This window comes from Callospermophilus lateralis, chromosome 19, assembly GCF_048772815.1.
Source record: "Callospermophilus lateralis isolate mCalLat2 chromosome 19, mCalLat2.hap1, whole genome shotgun sequence".
NCBI lineage: Eukaryota > Metazoa > Chordata > Mammalia > Rodentia > Sciuridae > Callospermophilus > Callospermophilus lateralis.
Window position 1 is genome coordinate 33,282,567 of NC_135323.1, and position 24,302 is coordinate 33,306,868.

At 38.0% G+C, this 24,302-nt stretch overlaps 1 protein-coding gene across 3 annotated transcripts in view; it reads left to right on the forward strand.

Moving 5' to 3' along the window:
- The first annotated feature begins 1,020 nt into the window (after positions 1-1,020).
- Positions 1,021-24,302, forward strand: part of Usp42 (ubiquitin specific peptidase 42) — a 48,289-nt gene continuing 25,007 nt past the window's right edge. For 2 of the 3 annotated variants that reach the window (XM_076840226.1, XM_076840224.1), the window contains exons 1-3: positions 1,021-1,101; positions 6,486-6,732; positions 9,375-9,575. In XM_076840226.1, the coding sequence (XP_076696341.1) occupies positions 6,495-6,732; positions 9,375-9,575 (439 nt within the window). In that variant the 5' untranslated portion in view covers positions 1,021-1,101; positions 6,486-6,494. Of the gene's footprint in view, positions 1,102-6,406; positions 6,733-9,374; positions 9,576-24,302 lie in introns of those variants that run through there. The other variant, XM_076840225.1, reaches the window with a different exon arrangement.

The window sequence follows — 24,302 nt, forward strand, 5'->3', positions numbered from 1 at the left end:
GGTGAGAGGAAAGGACCACTCGAAGAGGGGAGGGTCAACTTGACGTGACTTGGTTTAAGGGTTTAGATCATGTTGGGGGAGAAGAGAGGCAGAGGAGGTGGAAAATTCAGGCCAGTGCACGACAACGTCATGTCCTCAAAGCAGGCAGGAGATGGAACAGTCATGGTGTAGGGGAGATGCAACGATGAACTAGTTCTGTTCGACCTCGCGGTCAGACGTCCAATAAGTGACACAAGTACGAATCTAGCACTGGGGTGCAAGAGCCAGGCCACTGACCCCCAAAGACAGGCAGAACGCTAGGATTCGAGGTAAAATTTTGACAAGGTGGCAGGGATTTGTCATTTTCCAAAGCCAGAATTAAGATTCTCCTTTTGGGGCTGGGTGTGTAACTCGGTGGTAGAGTGCTAGCCTAGCATGCGTGAGGTCGTGGGTTCCATCCTCAGCACCCGGAAAAAAAAAAAAAAATCAGACTTCCTTATGTAAAAGAGTGTGCAGCCTGATGAAGAGCAGCGCCCCGCCCCGGTGGGGTTCCACTGACCGAAGGGCCGAGGGTCACGCTCCGCACTCGGGCAGGGCGAGGCGCACAGGGAAGAGCTTTCCTTTGAGCCCCTCGATCTTGGGGGACCAGAGCTCTAGCATCCCGTAGCGGGACAGCTCAAGACCCCGACATCCGCCGCGCCGCTCTGCCTGGGGCGTAAGGGGCGGAAAGAGCCCCGCCCCGCCCCGCCCTGCTGCCCGCTCGGCCAATCAGCGTAGGCACTCCGTCGGTCGGCCGGCGCTCTGCTGACGTGCGAGGCCGGCCTGCGCCCGCCGCCCTTTGGCGACAGCCCCTCCCGCGCTCGCCGGGCCCGTTAGCTGAGCGCCGCGCCTCTTGAGCGACGGCCCCTGGGCGGCGGCGCGTGCGGGCGCGGCCCTGGCGCGCCCCCTGGCGGCCCGGCGGGGAGCTGCGGGCGCGGCGCTGACCCGGAGGCGGCGGCGGCGGTGCCCGGATGGAGGCACGTCATTGTCCCCCGCCGGGCGGCTGGGCTGTGTGCGGCGGCGGCGGCGGCGGCGGCGGCGGCGGCGGCCGAGGGGGATGGAGCGAGCGCCGAGTCGGGTCAGGTAAGCTCCCGCCTCCTTCCGCCCGCCGCAGACCGGCGTGGGGCCCGCTGAGCGCCCCGCTCGTCTCGGCCGCTGCTGGCCGAGCCGCCCCTCAGCCGGCGCGGCCCGCCGGGGGCTGGTGCGGCCCCTAGCCCGCCGTTCCCTCCGTAGCCGCGGGCCGCCTGGTACCCCGCTGAGCCGGGGGCAGCGCCGCCACCGCCTGGCCGGCCAGGCCACCGAAGAGGGGGCGGCGGCCGTGGCGGGCGGGCGCCGGGCGGGCCGGGCTGCTCGGGGAGGCCGGACCCCCCTGGTTGCCATGGACACTGCGCGCCCACCCCCGCTGGCCCCAGCCCGCCCCCTCGGCCCTGGGGTCCGGCGGGCCAGCGGGCGGCTCCGGGGCGGCCGGGCCAGTGCTGGGCTGCCGGGGTGGGCGTGTGCCGGCCGCCACCGCGGAGCCGGCGTCCCCCGCCAGCCCGCCGCCCCCCGCGTGGCTGCCACCTCTGGGCCCGGCGCCCCTCGGAGCTCCGAGCTGGCCTCCCCGCCCCCATCGCATCCCTAACAGAGACAAACTTTCCCACCCGGAGCGTCCGCTCCCGGGTCCCCCGCGCGGGGCAGTCTGCCTGGCCTCTGCCGAGTGTCCGAGTGCCCACGCCGGCCGCCTGAGCGGTGCGGGCACCCGAGGGGAGGCGGGCGGGCAGCTGGTCGCGGGAGAGGAGGAGCCGGGTGGCGCGTCCCCCAAAGCGTGTGTGCCTCCCTCTGGGTCTTTATCTCTGGGGTAGGAAGAGCCAACTTACCTGGAGAAGGCGGGGATGAGGGGGTCCGTTTCTGAGGTTTGAAAGGAAAATTTGACCGGACAGAAGTTTTACAATCCTAGGACTTTAACCTTCCATAATGAATACCGTTGAGATTACTTTCATTGAATAGCTCTTTTATATTCGCGAAGGCCTTAGGGCTTACTTGTTTATGGGAAAACATGTTGGTTATTTCAAGTAAATACACTCAAGTAACAGTAAAAGTGGTTGGAAAACTATTTAGTTAACGCCTCCTTTTCAAAGTAACAACCATTTACAGGTTCTGATACATGTCCTTGGAGCCTAAATTTTTTCCGAAGATTTGTATTTTTTAAACACAATTTTCTTTTTATTGTGTTACTCATTCAAAGTGCATAGGGTCTATGAATAATCAGTTTCACTTGTTTGTTTTTTACTTAGGGTCAGTTTCACTTTCTTTTCTATATCATTGAATCAAGGCGACAGTAAGTATTTGGTTTTGTAAAGGTTTAAGGTTAATCGTTTTGTTCACTTAAATATAATTAAAATCAAAAGTTTTGTTTTTGAAGCTTCTGTGTGTGTGTGTGTGTGTGTCACTTAAAACGGAAATGCTAGAAGAACCTGGATTACATTGTTTTTGAAATAGAGTGTAACAGTTTGTTTTTAAATGTGTCGATGTTATTAGTTCAATGTATGTGGAATGCCACATAATTTAAATACTGATATTCTTAAAAAAAAAAAAAAAAAAAAAAGTAACATCTAGCATTTGGTCACTACCAGGGAGACATACCATGTAAAGGATTTGGGAATTCTAAGGCTTTTGAGTAAAGGATGGTACTTAAAGCAGAGGAAACATTTGTGAAGTTGTCTCATTCTTTCATATGCAATCCAACTTTGTTTCATGTTCCTGTTTTGTTTTGTTTTGTTTGTTTGTTTAAAACATGCTCTTATAACTTTGTATATCATTAGAAGGTGTTAAACTTTTCATTGAAGTTGTTACTTCAACGTGTTGGTATTTGTAACAGTAATATTTAGAGGCTTTACTGGGCATAAAGAACACGAATCCTGAGTCTTAACATTGCTTGGTTTGGAGAAAGGTTGTCTCTGTAGCAGATGGAGTTTAGTTTGATACCTGATGGTTTTAGGGTAAGGTTTCATTAGCTGACTATATAAATAAAGAGTGGATGGGGTTTGGTTTGCTTTTACAAAATTAAAATGAAAATATTATTATTAATTGTGTTTTCCTTAAAATTTTTTCCAAGAGTGTTTTTTTTCTTTTTCTTTTTCCTTTTACTGGAACAAATAAAATGATTTTATTTGGTCAATTTGTTAATCATTGGAGGGGATATTTATCCCAGGAAAATCAAGGTTTTTGCTGCTATTTGATATTGTTGTAAATAAGGCTGAGTTAACCTTTTCTTATTACTTGATTTTGACTTTCTTCCTTCCTCACCCACTTCCTTCTCCTCTTTTTATTTTCCTATTCCTGTCTCCACAGCTTTTCATAATTTCTTTTGCTTTTTTGATGTGGAAAGTGTAAACTTTATTTAAATGATCGGCTCAAGCTTTCTTTTGAAAGACCCTTTCTGAATGAAGATCTTGTGTCCTTGGTTGTTTAAAATTTACATATTTTTTTTAGCTTATTAAGATCTGATTAACAGTTTTTCTTTGGCTACATAAGCATCCCAAAACTTTTAAGGTTGTACCTCTTGGGGGAGATGATAATCTTGCCTTAATTAAAAATTATAAACAACAAAATGAACATTTTTATTTTTTGGTAGTGGAGATTGAGCCCTGGGGTGCTGTGCCACAGAGCAACATCTGCAGCCCCCCCTTTTTTTTCCAGGGGTGCTTTACCACTGAGCTATGTCCCTAGCCCTATTTATTTACTTAGAGACAGGGTCTTGCTAAGTTGCTTAGGGCCTTGCTAAGTTGTTGAGGCTGGCTTTGAACTTGTGATGCTCCTGCCTCAGCCTCTCCAATTGCTGGGATTACAGGCATGTGCTACTCCTGGTCCTCAGTGCTTTTTATATTTTATTTTGAAACAAAGTCTTGGTAAGTTGTTGAAGACCTCACTTAAGTAGCTGAGGCTGGCTTCTAATCACTGGGTTTATAGGTGTGTGCCACCATGCCCCACCAAAACTGAGCTTTTTTTGGGGGGAGGGGGTACTGGGCATTGAACTAAGAGGGTAGTGTAGGACACTGAACCACATCCCTAGTACTATTTTGTATTTTATTTAGAGACAAGGTCTCACTGAGTTGCATAGTGCCTTGGTTTTGCTGAGGCTGGCTTTGAACTCTGAATCCTCCTGCCTCAGCCTCCCAAGCTTGCTGGGATTACAGGCGTGTGCCACTGCACGCCTGGTGAGCCTTTTTCTTTTATGTGCCTTTATTTTTTCATGTGGTACTGAGGATTGAATCCATTGCCTCACAGGTGCTAGGTAAGCACTCTACCACTGAGCTACAACTCCAGTCCTAAGATTGAGCCTTTTTATAAACAACCTTATCATGAACAGCAAGTGCCTGGTAATATTTGAAGTGGCAAGTATATACATGGATATTTCATAATGCTTTGTACTTTATTGAATTTTTTTTGAGAGAGAATTTGTTTTTAATATTTATTTTTCAGTTTTTCGGTGGACACAACATCTTTATTTTATGTGGTGCTAAGGATCGAACCCAGCGCCCCACACATGCCAGGCGAGCGCATTACTGCTTGAGCCACATCCCCAGCCCCTTTACTGAATATTTTTAAAAACAAAAATTTAAGGCAGTTCCTACTTTGGAATTGTTAAAATATTAAATGAGATGTTGTATATAAATCATACAAGACAAACTGAGTGCTAAAAACAAAAGCAAGTTTTATTCATTTGTTGAAGCTTGTATGGAAGCTTTCTCCACACCAGTCAGGGGATATAATTAAGAACATAGAGCAATAAGTAAAATGGCTGTAGAGTAAATGCTGAAGTGCTACCATAGAAATTAGCATGGGGTGCGGGGGGACGTTTTAGAAGTGGTTTCTAACCCAGTCTTGGGCATAAAGGAGGAGTGGTCAAGGAAGTTTTGCAGAAGAAATGAATTCTAATCTGAGAAGTTCACTGGCTGAAGGTGGTAGGATGGAAAAGAATAGATGAAAGAAAAGAGCATGTACAGAGTCTGGAGCAGGCAGTATGATGGGAATGTGACATGGGAGTGCTTGAGGTGTTACTAGGTCAGAGTGCCAAGTCTAGGTATTAGGACAAGGTGCTGTAAAAGGGCAGTTGCAGCACTCCTGAAAGGTTTTTCTTTTTGTTTTTTTCTTTTTTTGGTACCAGAGATTGAATCCAGGGGTGCTTACCCACTGAGCAATATCCCCGGCCCTTTTTTATTTTTTGAGACAGGGTTTTGCTAAGTTACGTAGGGTGTAGCTAAGTTGCTGAGGCTGGCTTTGAACTTGTGATCCTCCTGCCTCAGCCCCCTGAGTTGCTGGGATTACAGGTGTGTGCCATCATGCCTGGCTTGAGATAGTGTCTTGCCAAATTGCTTAGACCCTTGCTGAGTTGCTGAAGCTGGCCTCAAACTTGGAATCCTCCTGCCCAGCCTCTGAGCTGATGGGACTATAGGCATGTGCCACCATGCCTGGCCCTGAAAGGTTTTCTGCACAGGGGTAACATATCTTGATTTAGCTGCCTGAGCAATTTTGGGAACGTTCCTAAAAGTGCTATGTTCCTAGGTGGTTTAGCCAGAAGGAAGCCCAGCTGCGTTTATTGGACCTGGCTCCTAGTCCCAGTTGCTGACTAGTTTGTTATAATTGCTTCATTTTATAGACTCCGGAATCTCTGGTCTTTTGTAGGTTCATTATAAAAAGTAATCAAGTTAATGTAAGTTCAACATACAGTGCAATGCCTAGCATATAGAAAATGCTCAATTAGTAGATTTTAACAATAGGATTCAGAGAGAAAAATTATAATTACTTTTGTATCACATATTTGTGTTCAGGTTTGATATCAGTAAAGTCTTAACAGGTTTCATTTAAAAAAGTCATAATGAACCACTACAGAAAAGCAGTTTTGTTTCAAAGTATATATTTGTGTGTATATATATGTATATACATATATATATATACACATACACACACAAAGTGTGTATTTTAAAGCAGTGTATTTTATATAATGTCATTTTGGATTTTAAGCTAAAAATTAAAGTTAGATTTACTCTTCATGTAGCCAATACTTGTCCCTGAGAAATCATTTGAATTGAAAACTTAGTCAGATGTATTAGTGTTGTATATATCTAGTTTTGAGCAAAAGTGAGGAAAAAAGCATGCAGTTAGTAAAAATATAGAAATGGAAATTGAGGTACCTGATTATAAGCTGAAATATAATGTTATGGGGCATAGAATAGGAAGTTCTAATTAAATGCATCCTTGAAGATTTTAAAATAAAAATTGTTGAAATATTTGTATTAGCGTGATTCTAAATGTCCCAAGGAAATTATTACAAACGTGGTATAAAATTCTGTTCTTTTTATATTTGGGTGATTTGTTTGAAAATAACTTAAAATGGCTAGAAAACTTTTCCAAGATACAATGTTAGGATGAATGGATTGCTTTTCTCGAATCTTATGAAAGAGATGTATGCTTTTCGTCTTTTGCAGAGTTGAACAATGACCATAGTTGACAAAGCTGAATCTTCAGACCCGTCAACCTATCAGAATCAGCCTGGCAGTTCTGAGGCAGTCTCACCTGGAGACATGGATGCAGGTTCTGCCAGCTGGGGTGCTGTGTCTTCATTAAATGATGTTTCAAATCACACACTTTCTTTAGGACCAGTACCTGGTGCTGTAGTTTATTCAAATTCTTCTGTACCTGATAAATCAAAGCCATCACCACAAAAGGATCAAGGTACTGTTTTTTTTTTAAAAATGGGTTGGATGGGTCTGGGGTTGTGGCTCAGTGGTAGAGCACTTGCCTAGCATGCGGGAGGCACTGGGTTTGATCCCCTGCACCACATAAAAATAAACAAAGGTATTGTGTCCATCTGCAACTAATATATATATATATATATATATATATATATATATAATTATTATTATTATTATTATTATTTTAAATGGGTTGGTAGTTTCAGAGAGGGGCTTATTTTTCGAGAAATGGCCAGCATTCTTTGATGTATTTCATTTTCCTCTGATGAATGATTATTTATTATTAACCCATGCATCACAACAGGGTGGATTACTTTTTAGTTAATATGAGTAGTTTCTTTTATTACTATTTTTTTGAAGGATAAACTTTATTTTGGAGAAAATCAATATGGGCAAGCATTACATTACATTACATCTGTCTTTTAATTTTTTTTTTTTTTTTCTTTTTTGTGGTGCTGGGGATTGAACCCAGAATTTCACCCATGCTAGGCAAGCGCTCTTAACATTGAGCTACATCCAGGGTCCTTTTTTTTTTTTTAATTTTTATTTTGAGACAGGGTCTTACTAAGTTGTCCAGGCTGGCCTCCAGTTTGTGTTTCTCCTGCCTCAGCCTCCCAAGTAGCTGGGATTACAGGCATGCATTACCATGCATGGCTAAAGATGATTTTAAAAATCCTTGCCTTTAGATAAATGGACTCTAAATCGCTTTTCTTTTCTTTTTTTTTTTTTTTTTCCAGTCAGTTAAAAATCATCTGTAGCACTGGGCACAATGATGCATACCAGTAATTCCAGCAACTCAGGAGGCTGAGATAGGAGGATTACAAGTTCGAGGCCAGACTGGGCAATTTAGTGAGAGCTTGTATCAAAAAGCTGGGCATGTAGCTCAATGGTACAGTACCCCTGGGTTTGATCCCCAGTACCACATAAAAAAAACAAAACAACAGCAACAATGATGACAAAAGACCCAAAAACCATCAGTAATGAAATTCTTTGAAAAAAGAGCAGATAATAGAAATATTACTTTTGTTAAAACAACGTAAATATGGTTACATTTGTTAAAATGTATTCAGATAAATGAAACACTGACATTTTTATTGGTACTTGTAAGATTTTTGGATTTGAAAACTTGGAGATCTGAAATTCAAAGAAACTTAATAGAATTAGTTCCTACTCATAATGTTGTTTGGTAGAATAATTAACCTTTTTTTTTTTTTTTTTTGATTCTGGGGCTCCAACCCAGGACCTTAAGCATAAGAGACAAGGGCTTTACCACTGAGCTACATGCAAAGCCCCTTAAATTGTTTTGATGAGTCCTCTTAGTAAGTTCGATATTGTGGTGTAGGAGTGGGCAGTATGGTTTGATAAAAGTTTTTGAATCACTAAACACAACTTAATTCAGTATTACACAGAGGTTTAAGGTCTTTCAGCTCCTTCTCCAGCAATACTTTCTTATAGTACGTCTTTTTGCAAGGCTCCAGCCTCCTGTCATGCTGCTAGGATTTCTCTTTCTCTTCATAAGCACTTAGCTCACTGTCCCTTTTGGGGGGGTGTCTATTTCCTCATTCTCTCTGGATTAATTTCTCTTTTCCTAATTTTGATTTCCATATCCTATGAAGCCAAACTCTGCCTTTATAGGGTATCTCAGCCTTTGATAGCAGTGAGGCACTAGCCATCCTCTGAAAAATTAATTTGCTAATTGATTATTTTGAACTTTTTTAAATAAATGGTTTCTTGCACTTTACTTGTTCTATTAGCATAGTTACTTACTAGTAGTCTGTTTATGAGTCTTAATAATGGACACAAACCTTTCACGGACATGTTTAGTATACTTACAAGTACATGTAGTGGTGCCCAGAAGCCTGACTTTAAAACTTGTTTTCTTAGTGGTAAAATGGGGACATTAGTACCAGCATTAGAATTGTGAGACTATGACCTGGTGAGGGCTCAATAAGTGATGTGATGGTAAGGATGGACGTGGTGCTGCATGTAAGCATATGTGGCCAATGTCCTAGGGAATTGACTTATATTTTCTGTTGATTATGTTTATTTAAAAAAACTTGGATTTTTATGAAAAATTTTAAGTAGATTTAAGAGTAATTATAATGAACTCTCATGTAGCTATTAGCTACCTTTGACATGTATCAACTCATGGTCAATTATACCTCTACCCACTGATCCCTTCTCCAATATTTTAAAGTAAGTCCAATACTTAATATTTACCTATAAATATTTAGTGTGTATAACAAAAGTATTATTTTCTAAAAATTAAAACATCTTTATATTAAAAATCCAATCAATATTTAAATTTCCCTGGTTATCTTTTTTTTTTTTTTTTCTATAGTTGGTGTTGAAAACAACATCCAAACAAAATCTACACTTTGCATTTGGTTGATATGTTTAAACTTCCTTTTATCATTTGCAATTTGTGTATTAAAGAGATCAATCATTCTCTCATTCTGGGTTCTCTCTTTTAAAATGTCCAGTTCTGCGCTGTATTTATGGCAAGCTGGTAATGTGATTTAGAATCATGGTCAGATTCAGGTTTGATCAAGTATTGCTGTGTATTTAGCTTCAGAACCATGCAAAGCTTTGTTTTAAAATCTTTGCTGTTTATTGTTCCAGCCCTAGGTGATGGCATTGCTCCTCCACAAAAAGTTCTTTTTCCATCTGAGAAGATTTGTCTTAAGTGGCAACAAACTCACAGAGTTGGCGCTGGGCTCCAGAATTTGGGCAATACCTGTTTTGCCAATGCTGCTTTGCAGTGTTTAACTTACACACCACCTCTCGCCAATTACATGTTGTCACATGAACACTCCAAGACATGTAAGTGTTCTGTTCTGTGGTATGTTTGTGTAGTATCACGGATACTAACCTTTTATTTACTTTTTTTCTCTGAAATAAAAGTGAAAAATTAGAATTAAGAGTTATATGATCATTAGAAGTTGGTTTATTCTTTTAGAGACCAAGGAGGACTCTAGGATTTGTATTCAAATTGATAAGAAAAATTTTGCACCTAATTTGACCTGTTAAGGTATTTTAAAAGAAATATTTTGTCAGCATTTGGCATTTCTAATCCTCCTGTTAGTTTTCTACACTTGTTAAAAAAATATTAATGTCTGATGCTAACAGCTTGAGACAAGCAAGGTTAAGAAATCCTTTCTCTACTAGCATTCATCTTGTTTTAGAAGTTTTGATTCATTGTCAGGCTTGTAAGCCCTAGAGGAGAGGAACCTTTATCACTGCCCGGACCTCCTAGAATCCATATAAGACTTTGCCTTATCATTTGAGAGCTCTTTCTTCAATCCAGAAGGCAGAAAATAAATTAAAACATATTAAGATTTTTTTTACTAGGTGGAAGCCCCCTCAGTGCCGACCAGTGACATTCAGAATTTAGAACATCCATTTTTGAGGTTTTGATAGCTACATATAATGTGAATTATCCATCATCAGCCTTTATAAATGAAGTTTCCCTGTTCTTTAACCTAAATTAATGCTCCAATTTGTGTGCATGCTCTGATGCTGTTCATCATTGATCAGGATTAAAGAACAAAACAAAACTCTTTGGTTTCCTTTTTGAATAGTTCTTCATTTAGTGGAGAATTTAAAGTGGTTCTTTTAAAAACTGTTTTTTTCCTCCAAAGAGCTAAGTAATGCTTGTAAAGAATTTGGAAAGCACAGAAAAATTTAAGTAAACAAAAGCAAAATCACCTAGGATCTCACTACCTAGAAGTTTTTGTTATGCCAAACAGTTTGTAATTACAGAATGAACATTGCTTGCCCTCATTTTCTCCCTAAGTCCATAATTCATTCCCCACAGACAGCTTTCCTATCACTTTTGTGCTTAATGAAAGTAGGGTATGGATAAAAACCCAGCACTGGCATCTGTATAGCAAGAAAGGAGACCAAGACAAAATTCAGAAGCTCCCAGTGTTCAGAATTAGGTGCCTATCTTTTATGCTTTTGGTAATTTATTTCCCTCTCTCTTTATTCCCCCTATTTTCCCAATTTTATTGAGGTATAACTGATATATAATAAATTGCACATATTTGAAAAAATAATTTGCTGCATTTTGACATTTGTATATACCTATCACAATTAAGAGAAGTAATGGTCATATCACCCCTAAAAGTTCCCTAATGCCCCTTTGAAATGACCCCTTCCATAACCTCCCCACCCCCATTTCATCTACTTCAGACAATCACTGATTTTCAATTTGTGTCACTATAAAATAATTTATATTATCTAGAATGTTGCAGATGTAGAATTATACAGTACATATTTCTATATTATCTTGCCTTACTTGGCAAGTTAAGTATTTCAACATTATTCCATCTATTGCATGTTTCAATAGTTCATTTTTATTGCTGAGTAATATTCCATTGTATGAATGTACCATAGCTTGTTTCTCCATTTACTTATTGATAGATATTTAGATTATTTTCTGTTTTGGGCCATCAAAAATTAAGCTGCTATGAAAATTTTAAAATCTTTGTAAGGATGTGTTTTCATTTCCCTTGGGTAAATAAGAGTAAGATGGTTTAGTCCCATAATAGGCATGTATTTTATATTTTTAAAAATACTTCTAATGCTGGGTGTGGTGTACATGCCTGTAATCCCAGCAACTCAGAAGGCTGAGACAAGAGAATTGCAAGTTCAAGGTTAGCCTCAGTAACTTAGTGAATCCTTAAGTAATTTAGTGAGACCCTGTCTCAAAATAAAAAATAAAAAGGTTGGGAATGTGGCTCATTGGTTGAGCAACCCTGGGTTCAATCCTCATATATTATGTATGTGTGTGTGTGTGTGTATAAATACATAAATAAAATACTTCTAAACTATTTCTCAAAGGGATTGTAATGTCTACTTTTCCATCACCAGCCAACAAAAGTTTTGCTTCAAATCTATCCCAACACTTGGTGTGGTCAATCTTTAATTTTAGCCATTTTCATGGGTGTGTAAAATAGTAGTATTTTTTTTTGCTCTTCTTTTTTAATATGCTTGACAGTAAGAGTGTATTTTGATATTATACAAATGTGGAGTATAACTTATTTTAATTAGGATCCCATTCTTGTGGTTGAACACGATGTGGAGTTATACTGGTCATGTATTCATGTGTAAACATAGGAATAGTAGTACCTTATTGTGGTTTTAATTTGTACTTTCCTAATAAATATGATGTTGAACATATTTTTAGAGATTATTTGCATTCTGTATATTTGCTTTACTGAAATGCCATTTTAAATCTTTTTATCTATTTAAAAAGTGGATAGTTTTCTTATTGTTGAATTTTGGGAGTTCTTTATGTATTCTGGATATAACTTTTTTTTTTAAGGTTTTTTTTTTTTTTTTTTTTTTTTTAGAGAGAGAGAGAGAGAGAGAGAGAGAATTTCAATATTTATTTTTTAGTTTTCAGCGGACACAACATCTTTGTTTGTATGTGATGCTGAGGATCAAACCTGGGCCGCACACATGCCAGGCGAGCGCAATACCGCTTGAGCCACATCCCCAGCCCTGGATATAACTTCTTTAACAGACTTATGATTTGCAAATATTTTCTCCCAGGCTTATCTTTTCATTCTCTTCAGTGTTTATTGAAGAGCACATTTTTTGTTTGTTTTGAGAATTTTCAATTCATCACTTTTTTTTTCTTTTTATGAATTGTGTTTTTTTTAGGTGTTGCATTAAGAAATCTTAACTCCAAAAGTCATCACAGTGATTTTTACTACATATTCTTTCAGAAGTTTTTTACATTTTTATTTTATTTATTTTTAATTTTTTTATTATTATTTTTTTAATTAGCTACACATGACATTACAATGATCTTGGCAATTCATACATTTGAATCATTGGGGTATAATTTCTCACTTTACAGATTGCAGAATCACACTGGTCATAGAGTCATCTATATACATACAGCAATCATAATGTCTATTCTATTCTGCTGCCTTTTATTTTATTTTTATGTGGTGCTGAGGATCGAACCCAGCACTCCGAGTATGCTAGGCGAGCGCGTTACCGCTTCAGCCACATCCCCAGCCCCTTCCAGAAGTTTTAATAGTTTTAACTTTATTTGGGTCAGTGATCCGTTTTTATTTATTTTTTTGTTTGTGATGTGAAGAATGGATAAGTTTTGCTCATTTGTTTGTTTATGGAATTGGAATTGAGTCCAGGGCCTCACATGTGGTAGGCTAGGCTCTGCCACTACCTAAGATGCATCAACATCCCATATTTTTTCCTATGAATATCCACTTATTCTAGTACCATTCACTGAAAAGATAATCCTTTCTTTACCAAATTATCTTGGCATCTTTGTCAAAATTCAATAAATCATACACATATGGATCTATTTCTGGAGTCCATTCTGTAACACTGATTCTTTACCATGACACAGTGTCTCTTTTTTTTGAGGAGGGTACCAAGGATTGATCTTAGGGGCACTTGACCAATTGAGTCACATCCCCAGCCCTATTTTGTATTTTATTTAGACTCAGGGTCTCACTGAGTTGTTTAGCACCTTGCTTTTGCTTATGCTAGCATTGAACTTGAGATCGTCCTGTCTCAGCAACCCCTCACCCCAACCCCATCCTCACCCCTGCCCCTGCCTCTGGGATTACAGACATGTGTCACTGTTTCTGGCCACAATGTCTTGATTGCTGTATGTCTAAAAGCTTTGAAATCAGGTAAGTCCCCTGACTTTTCAAAGTTGTTTTGACCATTCTTGGTCATTTGCATTTCCCAAATGGATTTTGGCTTTTGTGTATCTTAATGTATTTTAATTTTATTTGATACATAATACTTGTGTGTATTTGTGGTACAGTGTGACATTTTAATTCATGTATACAGCATGTAATAATCAGTTGCAGGTAATGGATGTATCTGTCACTTCAGGCCTATTTTGTTTGTGTTGGGAACATTCAAAATCCTTTTTATTGGCCATTTTAAAATAATTAATTGTTGCCAACTATATTGTATTATAGAACATTAGAAATTATTGTTAACCAACTGAACTCCAGTACTCAATAGCTATTCTTTGTCCCTTTTTCCTCCTTCCTCCACACCTTTCCCAGGCTCTTGTAATTGCTATTCTATTCTCTCCTTATTTGTGATCAGTTTGTTAGCTTCCACATGTGAGAAAACACAGTATGTTTTTATACCCTTATTTCGACCTAATATAAAGTCTTCTAGTTCACCCATGTTGCTGCAAATGACAGAATTTTATTCTTTTTTTTGTTGTTGGATAATTATTCCATTGTGTGTGTATATATGTTTTATTTATTTATTTGTGTGTTCATCAACACCTAGGTTGGCTGTTATGAACATTGCTGCAGTAAATATGCTATTGCAGATGTCTCTTTGACGTTCCTTTGGGTGTGTCCCTAGTAATGGGAATGCTGGACTAAATGGAATCAGTTTTTCAATTTCTTTAAAAAAGCTTTCTGGCCAGGTACAGTGGCACAGCCTGTAATCCCAGTGATTTGGGAGTCTGAAGCAGGAGGATCAAAAGTTTTAGGCTAGCCTCAGCAATTTAACAAGATTCTCAGCAACTTAGAACTTATTTCAAAATAAATAATAATAATAAAGAATTCATGTATATCTTAAAAGAATAAAAATTTAAAAAGTAAAAAAATGGGGCTGGGATTGTGGCTCAGTGGTAGAGCGCTCATGGCCCTGGGTTCAATCCTCAGCACCACATAAAAATAAATAAATAAAATAAAGGTATTGTGTCCAACTACTTCTAGAAAATAAATGTTTTTTTAAAAAAAGTAAAAAAAAGTATATTTTAAAAATTAAAATGTGTCCCTGGGTTCCATCCCCAGTGCCAAAAAAAACAAAAAAAACAAAAAAACAAAAACAACTTCCTGGGATTTTGATTGGAATTGTACTGAATTTATAAATCAGATGTGAAATCACATCTAATTTTTTATATTCTGACCAAAAAACCCAGGTATACCTCTTTATTTAGGTCATTTTAATTTCTTAGTAGTATAGTTTTCAGTGTGCAAAAACAATGTACATCAGATGTACATATTTCATATCTCTGATAATTATAAATGGCATTTTTAAAAAATTCAATTTTTGATCAATTATTGTTAGAACATAGAAATATAATTTTTTTGTGTGTGGGGGGGTTGGTGGTTATGGTTTGAACCCAGGGGTGCTTTAAGCACTGAGCCATATCCCCAGCCCTTTTTTATTTTGAGACAGGATCTTGCTAAGTTGATCTGGGCCTCACTAAATTGTTGGCTTTGAACTTGGGATCGTCTTGCCCCAGCTTCTCCCAAGCTGCTGGGATTACAGATGTGTGCCACTGTGCCTGGCTGTAGTTGATTTTTAGATATTGATACTATATTCTGGAACAATGCTTAACTCATTAATTCTAGTAGTTTTTTGTTGTTATTGTTTATTTTCTGAGAGGGTCTTTCTATATCATCCAGGCTGGTCTCTAGTTTTCTTTTTCTTTTTTTTTTTTTTTTTAAAGATTCCTTGAGATTTTACAGAGAAAGTCATGTAATCTATAAATAAAGATAATTATAGTCTTCATTTACAGTCTGGGTATGCTCTTCATTTCTTGCCCTTTTACATCGGCTAAGACATCTATTACTATTACAATGTTGAATATATGTGATGAGGTGATCATCCATATCTCTTTCTACCCTTAGAGGAAAAGCATTCAGTCTTTCACTGTTGAGTTTGATATTAGCTGTAGATTTTTCACAGATCCCTTTTACTGGATGGAGTATTTGATGCTTTAATATTAAGCATCTCAGGATGCTTTGCATTCTTGAGATAGATTATTTCTGTGTTTTATTGGCCTTTATTTGCTAAAAATTATGGAATAATTTTATGTTCATGAATATTATTAATCTGTAATTTCTTTTATAATGTCTTTGTCTTGTTTTGGGTAATGATGGTATCATGTTTGGAACAGATTTTTTTCACTTCTGTTTCCTGGAGGAGTTTGTATAGAGTCAGTATTATATTTTTTCCTTAAGTATTTGGTAGATTTCATCAGTGAAGTTATCTGGAGTTGCTCATAGGCAGGTTTTAAAATACATGTTTAGTTTTGTGTAAGGCTCTTCAGGTTATCCTTGTTTTTTTTTTTTTTTAATTTTCAACAAGCTTTGTTAGTTTATGTCTTTAAGGAAATTTGTCTTCCAGGGAGCAGTAGCACATGCCTGTAATCCTGGCTACTTGGGAGACTGAGGCAGGAGGATCACAGGTTCAAGGCCAGTCTTGGCAATTTAGTGATATCTTGTCTGAAAAATTGAAAAAGCAAAAATAAAAAAAAATCCAATAATATTGAAAAATAAAAAGGACTGGGGTTCCTAGTGTTGCAAAAAGAATTTAAAAAGAAAACCAAATTTGTCTATAAACTTGTTTTTATTTTTCTTATTTTTCTTTTTAACTTTGTTAGGGTCTGTAGTGATTTCCTCTTTGTCATTATTCCCAATGTTCATTTGAGTCTCCTGTCATTTTTCTAATCAATCTGACTAGAAACTTTTTTTTTAGTTGTTGATAGTTGTTTTTATTTATTCATATGTGGTGCTGAGAATCGAAACCAGTGCCTCACACATGCCAGCAAGTGCACTACTGCTTGAGCCAAAGCCACAACCTCAGCCTCCTGACTAGACAGTTTTAAAAAAAATTATTTATTTATTTATTTTTTAGTTGTTGATGGACCTTTATTTATTTTATATACGGTGCTGAGAATTGAACTCAGTGTCTCACATATGCTAGGCAAGTGCTCTACAGTTGAGCCACAACCCCAGCCCCTGACTAGAGACTTTTTTAAAAAAATATTTTTAGCTGTAGATGGACACAATATCTTTATTTTATTTATTTATTTTTACGTGGTGCTGAAAATCGAACCCAGTACTTCACACATGCTAGGCAAGCGCTCTACCACTGAGTCACAATCCCAGTTTGACTGGGATTTTCTCAAAGAAAATCCAGTTTGACTGGGATTTTCTCAGAACTAGCTCTTGGTTTAATGGTTATTCTGTCTTCTCTTTCACTGATGTTTGTTACTATTATTCTTTTTTCTCTGCCTACTTTGGGTTTAATATTCTCCATTTTAGTTTTTTTTTTCTTATTTAAGTGACAGAAAAAAATTCTGTAATTTATGTGTACTATGTGATGATTTGATACGTGTATACATTGCATAATGTTGAAATCAGGGTAAATATATCTGTCTCTTCAAAAACTTTTTATTTCTTTGTGGTGAGAACATTTAAAATTCTCCTGTGTAGCTTTCTTGAAATACACTGTTCTTACTTAAGGTGGGGAACTTAGATGCATTTAAGATCATCTTTTCCAGTGTGTTTAATGCTATAAATTTCCCTGTGCTTTTTGATAAGTGCTGTTTCCCTGTACGTGCTGTTTTGATATGTTTTAATTTCAGTTAAAAAAAACTTTCTAATTGCTCTTGTGATTATTTAGGACTTCATATTTAGTTGCCAAATATTCGGGGATTTACCAGAAATTGTCATGTTATTGATTTCTAGTTTTATTCCATTGTGGTTAGAGAATATCTTTTTCAATGTTTGAATTCTTTTAAACTTTGTTTTATGCACCAGAACATGGTCTGTCTTGCTAAATGTTCCATGTATACTTAATCAGGATGTGTATTCTGCTACTATTGGTTGTAATTTCTATAAGGTAATCCTTTGTGTCCTGTTTTTCTATCTACTTGTTATATCAGATTTTTTTTTTTAAAGAGAGAGTGAGAGAGAGAGAGAGAGAGAGAGAGAGAGAGAGAATTTTTTAATATTTATTTTTTAGTTATCGGCGGACACAACATCTTTGCTTGTACGTGGTGCTGAGAATCGAACCCGGGCCGCACGCATGCCAGGCGAGCGTGCTACCACTTGAGCCACATCCCCAGCCCCTACTTGTTATATCAGATTTTGAGAGAAGTGTTGAAATAAGCTATATTTGCAAATTTGTTTCTTTCTGCTCTGTCAGAAAGAATATAGCTTATTTTGTTGTACTCTTTTGAATCTTGTTCATTTATGATTGTTATGCCTTCTCAATGACCTCATCTATCATTTATGAAGTGACCTCCTTTATCTCAAATAGTATTTTTTACTCTGAAGCATGTTTTGAGATACAGTCACTCCAGTTTTCTTATGATTAGTATTAACATATTCTTTTTATCTTTTCAACTTTAACCTATGTCTGTATTTAAAATGAATTTCTTATAAGCAGCCTATTATTTGATCTTGCTTTTTTATCCAATAGTAAGTCTCTGCTTTTTACTTTATTTTTATTTTTATTTTTTTTTTAAGAGTGAGAGAGAGGGGGGAGAGAGAGAGAATTTTTAATATTTATTTTTTAGTTCTCGGCGGACACAACATCTTTGTTTTGTATGTGGTGCTGAGGATCGAACCTGGGCCGCACGCATGCCAGGCGAGCGCGCTACCGCTTGAGCCACATCCCCAGCCCCTGCTTTTTACTTTAGAATTTTTAGTAATTTACATTTAGTGAGATAATAGATAGGATTTAGTTTAAATCTCCCATCTTGCTATTCATTTTCTATTTGTCCTATTTATTCTTCATTCCCTTTTTAATCTTTTTCTGTAATTTTTTGTTGTTGTTAATTTATACCTACTTCTCTCTCTCTCTCTCTCTCTCTCTCTCTCTCTCTCTCTCTCTCTCTCGGTACCAGGGATTGAACTTGAGGTGCTTAACCACTGAGCAGCCATATCCCTAGCCCTTTTTAATATTTTATTTTAGAGACTGGGTCTTGCTGAATTGCTGAGGGCCTCAATAAGTTGCTGAAGTTGGCTTTGAACTTGTGATTTTCCTGCCTCTGCCTCTCAAGTCCCTGGGATTACAGGCATGTGCCACTGCACCTGGCTCTACTCCTTTTTTGAATTATAATTATCTGGTGACATTGCTAAACTCATTTATTCTAGGCATCTTGGGTAGATTCCTTGAAATTTTTTAAAAATTTTCTTTTAGTTATCAGTGGATCTTTTATTTATTTATTTTTATTTATGTGGTGCTGATGATTGAATCCAGGGCCTCACACATGCCAGGCAAGCACTCTACTACTGAGCCACAATTCCAGCCCCTTCTTGAATATTTTTTTACATATTTAGTCAAGCCATACAAATATAGACAGTGTTACTTATACTTATGTTTTACTAATCTGTTTGCCATACATATTTCCTTTTTTGTCTTATTTCACTGGCCAGAACTTCTAGCACTTGATTCAATAAGTGTAGTGAAAGCATTAACTCTTTTCTTTTGAAATATTTTTTAGTTGTTGATGGGTCTTTATTTATTTATATGTGGTGCTGAGAGGGCTGGGGATATATGGTTCAGTTGGTAGAGTGCTTGCCTCTCATGCACAAGGCCCTAGGTTCAATCCCTAGCACCACAGACCAAAACAAAACATATATATGGTGCTGAGAAGCAAACCCAGTGCTCACACATGCTATGCAAGTACTCTTTACTGAGCTACAACCCCAGACCCCTTGACTCTTTCCTGATCATAGGGAAAAGCATTCAACTTGTTAGCTGTAGATTTTTTTTCTTTTTTGGGTACTGGGGATTGAATCCAGGGGCACTCAACACTTAACCATTGAGCCACACCCCAGCCATTTTTGTATTTTAGAGACAGGGTCTCACTGAGTTGCTTAGAGCTTTGCTAAGTTGCTGAGCCTGGCTTTAAATTCATGATCCTCCTTCTTCAGCATCCCAAGCCCTAGGGATTACAGGCATGTGCCACTGCACCCAGCAACTGTAGATTTTTGGTAGATGCTCTTTACCAACTCATGGAAATTTCTTTCCACTCCTGTTTTCTGATTCTTATTTTTTATTGTGAGCAAATGTTGATTTTTGTCAAATGATTTCTTTATCAAATTGATAGGATCATCTGATATCTTTAGCCTGTTAATATGGTAATTTACATTGTATAATATTGAGTTATCTTTGCATGCCTTGTAATAAACTCTATTTGATAATGGTATATAATTCTTCATATATATTGCCCAATTTATTTGCTTATATTTCATTCAGGGCGTTTTAGATCTATACTTATGAGAGATAGTAGTCTGTAATTTTGTTTTTGTACTGTCTTTGTCTGGTTTTGGTGTCAGATATGTTAACTCATTTTCTGTGTTTTGGAAGAGATTTTATATTTTTTTTTAATGTTAATTCTTTATTTTAAATTAAATTAAATTAATTTATTTGTTTTGGTACCAGGGATTGAACCCAGGGTACTTAAACACTCAGCCACATCTCTAGCCCTCTTTATTTTTTATTTTGAAACAAGGCCTGACTAAGTTGCTTTTAGGGTCTGTCTAAGTTGCTGAGGCTGGCTTTGAACTTGTGATCCCCTTGTCTCAGCTTCCCAAGCTGCTCGGATTATAGGTGTGCACTACCACACCCAGCTGTTTATTCTTTTTTAAATGTTTGGAATTTTCTAGTGAAACTATTTGGATCAGGAGATATCCTTTTCTGGAAGTTTTAAAAGTACTAATTCAAATAGGTATAGGACTACTCAAATTATTTTTTCTTGGGTGAATTGTGGCAGTTGCTTTGTTGAGGAATTGGTCCATTTATTCTCAGTTGCCTTTATGTGCGTAAAGTTAATCATAGAATTTCCTTATTACCCTTTTGATATTTACAGGGTCTGTGTTGATATCCCCAGAAATTTCATTTCTGATGTTGGTAAACTTAAAATTTTCCCTTTCGGCACTGTTTTAATTCTGTCCCTATTTTTAAAAATATGTTGTCTTTTAATTTACATTTAGTTCAGTGTATTTTTTTATTTCCCTTGAGATTTACTCTTTGATCCACAGATTATTTATATGTGTTAATTAGTTTCCAGGTATTTGGAGATTTTTTATTATCTTTCACTTATCAATGTCTGGTTTTTATTCCACTGTGGTTGGTGAGCATACTTTAAATTTTTCAAGGTTTGTTTTATGCCTCAGAATATGGTCTATCTTGTATATGTTCTGTAAGTATCTGAAACAAAATGTGTATTTCACTCTTGGTGAGTGGAGTTGTTGTTTAAGTGTTGATTAGATCTGGTGACTGATTAAAAATGAGTTCCATATATTTGCTCATTTTTTGGTTGAATTGTTCAATAAGTTGTTGACAAAAAAAATTGAGGTTTCCATCTCTAAATGTGGCTATTTCTTTTCACTCAGTTATATCTGAGTTTGATTTATGTATTTTGCAGTTCTGTTTGATACAGGTACACTTATGATTGCCGTGTCTTAATGGGTTGATCCTTTATATTATGTAATGTCCTTCTCTTTGGTAGTGGTCTTTGCTCTCTAGTCTGCTTTATTTGATGTTAACATAGACATTCCTGGGTTTTTGTTTGTTTGTTGTTTGTTTATTTTTTTGATTGATGTTTCATAGCATGTCTTTTTTTGTCCTTTTACTTTTAGCCTACCTGTATCATTACATTTGAACTGAGTTTCTTATATAGTTAGATCATGTTTTTAAATTGATTTTGTCAATCTGTGTCATTTTTTCTTTTTTCCCCCCTAGTATTGGGCCTTATACATCCAAGGCAAGTGCTCTACCACCAATCTTTTTTTTTTTTTCCCCTGAGATGGGATCTTTGCCAACTTGCCTGGGCTGGCCTTGAACTTGCAATTCTCCTGCCTCAGCCTCCTGAGTAGCTGGGATCATAGGGGTGGCCACCATTGTGTGGCAATGTGTGGCTTTCAACAGGTATAGTTAGAATATTTGGACTTGATGATTATTGATGTATCAGGGCTTAAGTCTGACATTTTATATTTGTTTTCCCTTTGTTTTTGTTTAATATCTGTTTTCTTACTCCTATCTCCATCTCGGTTACTTGAATATTTTTTAGAAATATTCAAAATTCCATTTTGATTTATTTATCATGTTTTGAGTATATCTCTTTGTTTAGCTATTTTTGTAGTTGGTTGCTCTAGGTATTATATTATACATAGTCACTCTCCTTATCTTGTTTGTTTGTTTGTTTTACATTTCTAGATTGAACTCAGACCCTTACGTGCTAGACAAATTACTCTCCCAATGAGCTACATCCCCAGCTCTACAATTTTCTTAAATATTTCCCTAACATACCTTTAAAACCATGTGAGGCAATGTTACAATTTTTGTTTGATAGATTCTTGGAGTGGTAAATGCTTTTATTTTACTTTTCTTCAATTGAAACCTGAGTATTTTTACATTTTGTTTTGATGTATGGGGTCTTAACTAACTCTGTTTTCGCTTTCCCTAAGATATCTAGGCAGAGGAAGTGAAGTTATGCCAAGGTAGAAAAAAGCCCAGGTTCCCATTCAGCTTCCAACGTGGGGATTAGGGCTTTCAGTTGCTGCTGGTGGAAGTTCCAAGTCCCCGCGTGGGCGTGGTCTCCACTGACACTGCAGTGGGAGTAGCTTTGTTACCACTGGGTGATGGTGAAAGTCCTGTCTCTGTGCAGCCAGGTAGAGGAATGCCTCTTCATTAGTTGTTGAGGATGGTCCTCACATGGTCTCCATGGCCACTGTGAGGTGGGGAAGGGACTAGCACCTAATATGGGGGAAAGTTCCAGCCCCCAATCTTTCTTCTCTAACAATAACCCACTGGATGTGTTTTGGGGTGCCTTATTAGAGTCCTGTGAATGGAAGTTTAGGCCCTTCACTTGGCCTTTGCAATATGGGTAGAGGTGAGGCAATAGTTTTTATGTAGTGTTTGCTGTGCTTGGTGGTGTTTTATGTGATGGTTATTTGGGTTCAGCCTTAGAAGGAGATACAGGAGAGGCCCAGGAAAATAAAGATGATTATATTCACAGCCCCTGGGATACAGGAGGCATGGCATGCCACACAGGGCTATGTGGGAAAAATACCAAGGTGGTTAAGAGGAATAAAGACAGGAATGAGGGAAAATCATTAAGCCAAAGCCCTCATTGAGGTTTCCAAGTAAGGCAAGGCAGGGCAGGGTGAACAGTTTGCATTGGCTAGTTTTAATAGTTGGGGTAGGTGCAGAGCCATAGATGGGTGGTCCTTAGTTGCCTGGGATCTGATCCTGGGATGATTAATGAACAGGAATAATGATTCCTGAGGTATACAGACCAGAGGAGGATGGCTCTGGGTTGTTAATTTGCATAGCAATGGCATGCTCCTGGCTGAGCCCTTTCTAGTCTTTTAAGAGTTGGAAGGGATAGTCTCTTCCCCAAACAGAAAAGTTTTTAAAGGTGTCACAACACTGTCATTTACAGAAAAAATACACATGTGTACACACAAAGGCCAGAATAGAATAATATTTCTAAAGTTTTCTTTTATAAAGCAGGGCTGCCCTTTTCCTTTTCCTTGGCTGGCAAGAGAGCAGGCAAGCTTTCTTTGGGGTTTGCTTTGTGCGTTTGGTTACTTACTTCTTCAGCTCCAAGTCTGGAATATCTGAAGCACAATGAAAATCAGGGAACTACTGCCACTGAGTCCTGAGGTCCCTAGTGTATCTGTCTTTTTTTCCCCACTAACTTTCACAGCCTTTTTATGTTTGTTGTATGTAAATATTCAGAGTTTTGTTTATTTGTTTATTGTTGTTGTATGTGGCAGGAGGAGCAGAGAAAACTATCCTTATGCCATCTTCCCAGAAGAGGAACTGTCACTTTCATTTGTGATGGATGTGGGCATCATCATTTTTTTTTCACTACTTGAAAGATGTTACTGCAGTGTCTTCTAACCCATGTGGCTTCTGACAAAAAGTCTGTTGTTATACTTTTCCCTTTGTTTCTTTATATATAATGTTTTTTATTTCTAGCTGCTTTTAATATTTCTATCACTTAAACAGTTTGAGTGATCTTTTTGTAGGTTTCTTCATATTTCTTCTGCTTGGGGTTTGTTGAGGTTCTTAGTTCTGTGCTTTCACTGTTTCCATCACATCTGAACAACTTTTGGTCATTTTTAAAAACTTATTTTTATACTTCACAGAATAACATTTTTGGTGTAAAGTTCTTTGATTTTTTTTTTTTTTTTTTTGTTCAAGGGATTGAACCCAGGGGTGCTTAACCACTGAGCCACACACCCCCATCCTCTTTATTTTTTTATTTTGAGATAGGACCTGGGTAAGTTGCTGAAGCTGGCTTTAAACTTGCGATCCTCCTGCTTTAGCCTTCTGAGCTGCTGGCATTGTAGGTGTGCATCACCATGCCCAGCCAAGTTCTTTGAATTTTACCACATGTAGGTTCATGTAAGCCATGACCTCACCTCAATCAGAATACAAAACCGTTCCATCACTCTGAATACCTCCCTGTGCTTTCTTTCCCTTTGTAGATAATTATTTTTTGACATTTGTTCTATCTCTTCACCTTCAGATGCCAGTCAAACATGTATTATGGACAGCTTGAAATTGTTCACAGTTCACTGGCACACCTACCTTTTTGTTACTATTACTGTTTTTGCTCTGTGTGTCATAATGAATGTCTTCCAGTTCACTAATGTTTTCTTTTTTCTGTAATGTCTAATCAGTTATTAATCCCCTCTGGTATATATTTTACCTCATAGTCTACTGTTCAGGTATATTTGGATCTACTTATATGCTTCTCTTTAATGTGCT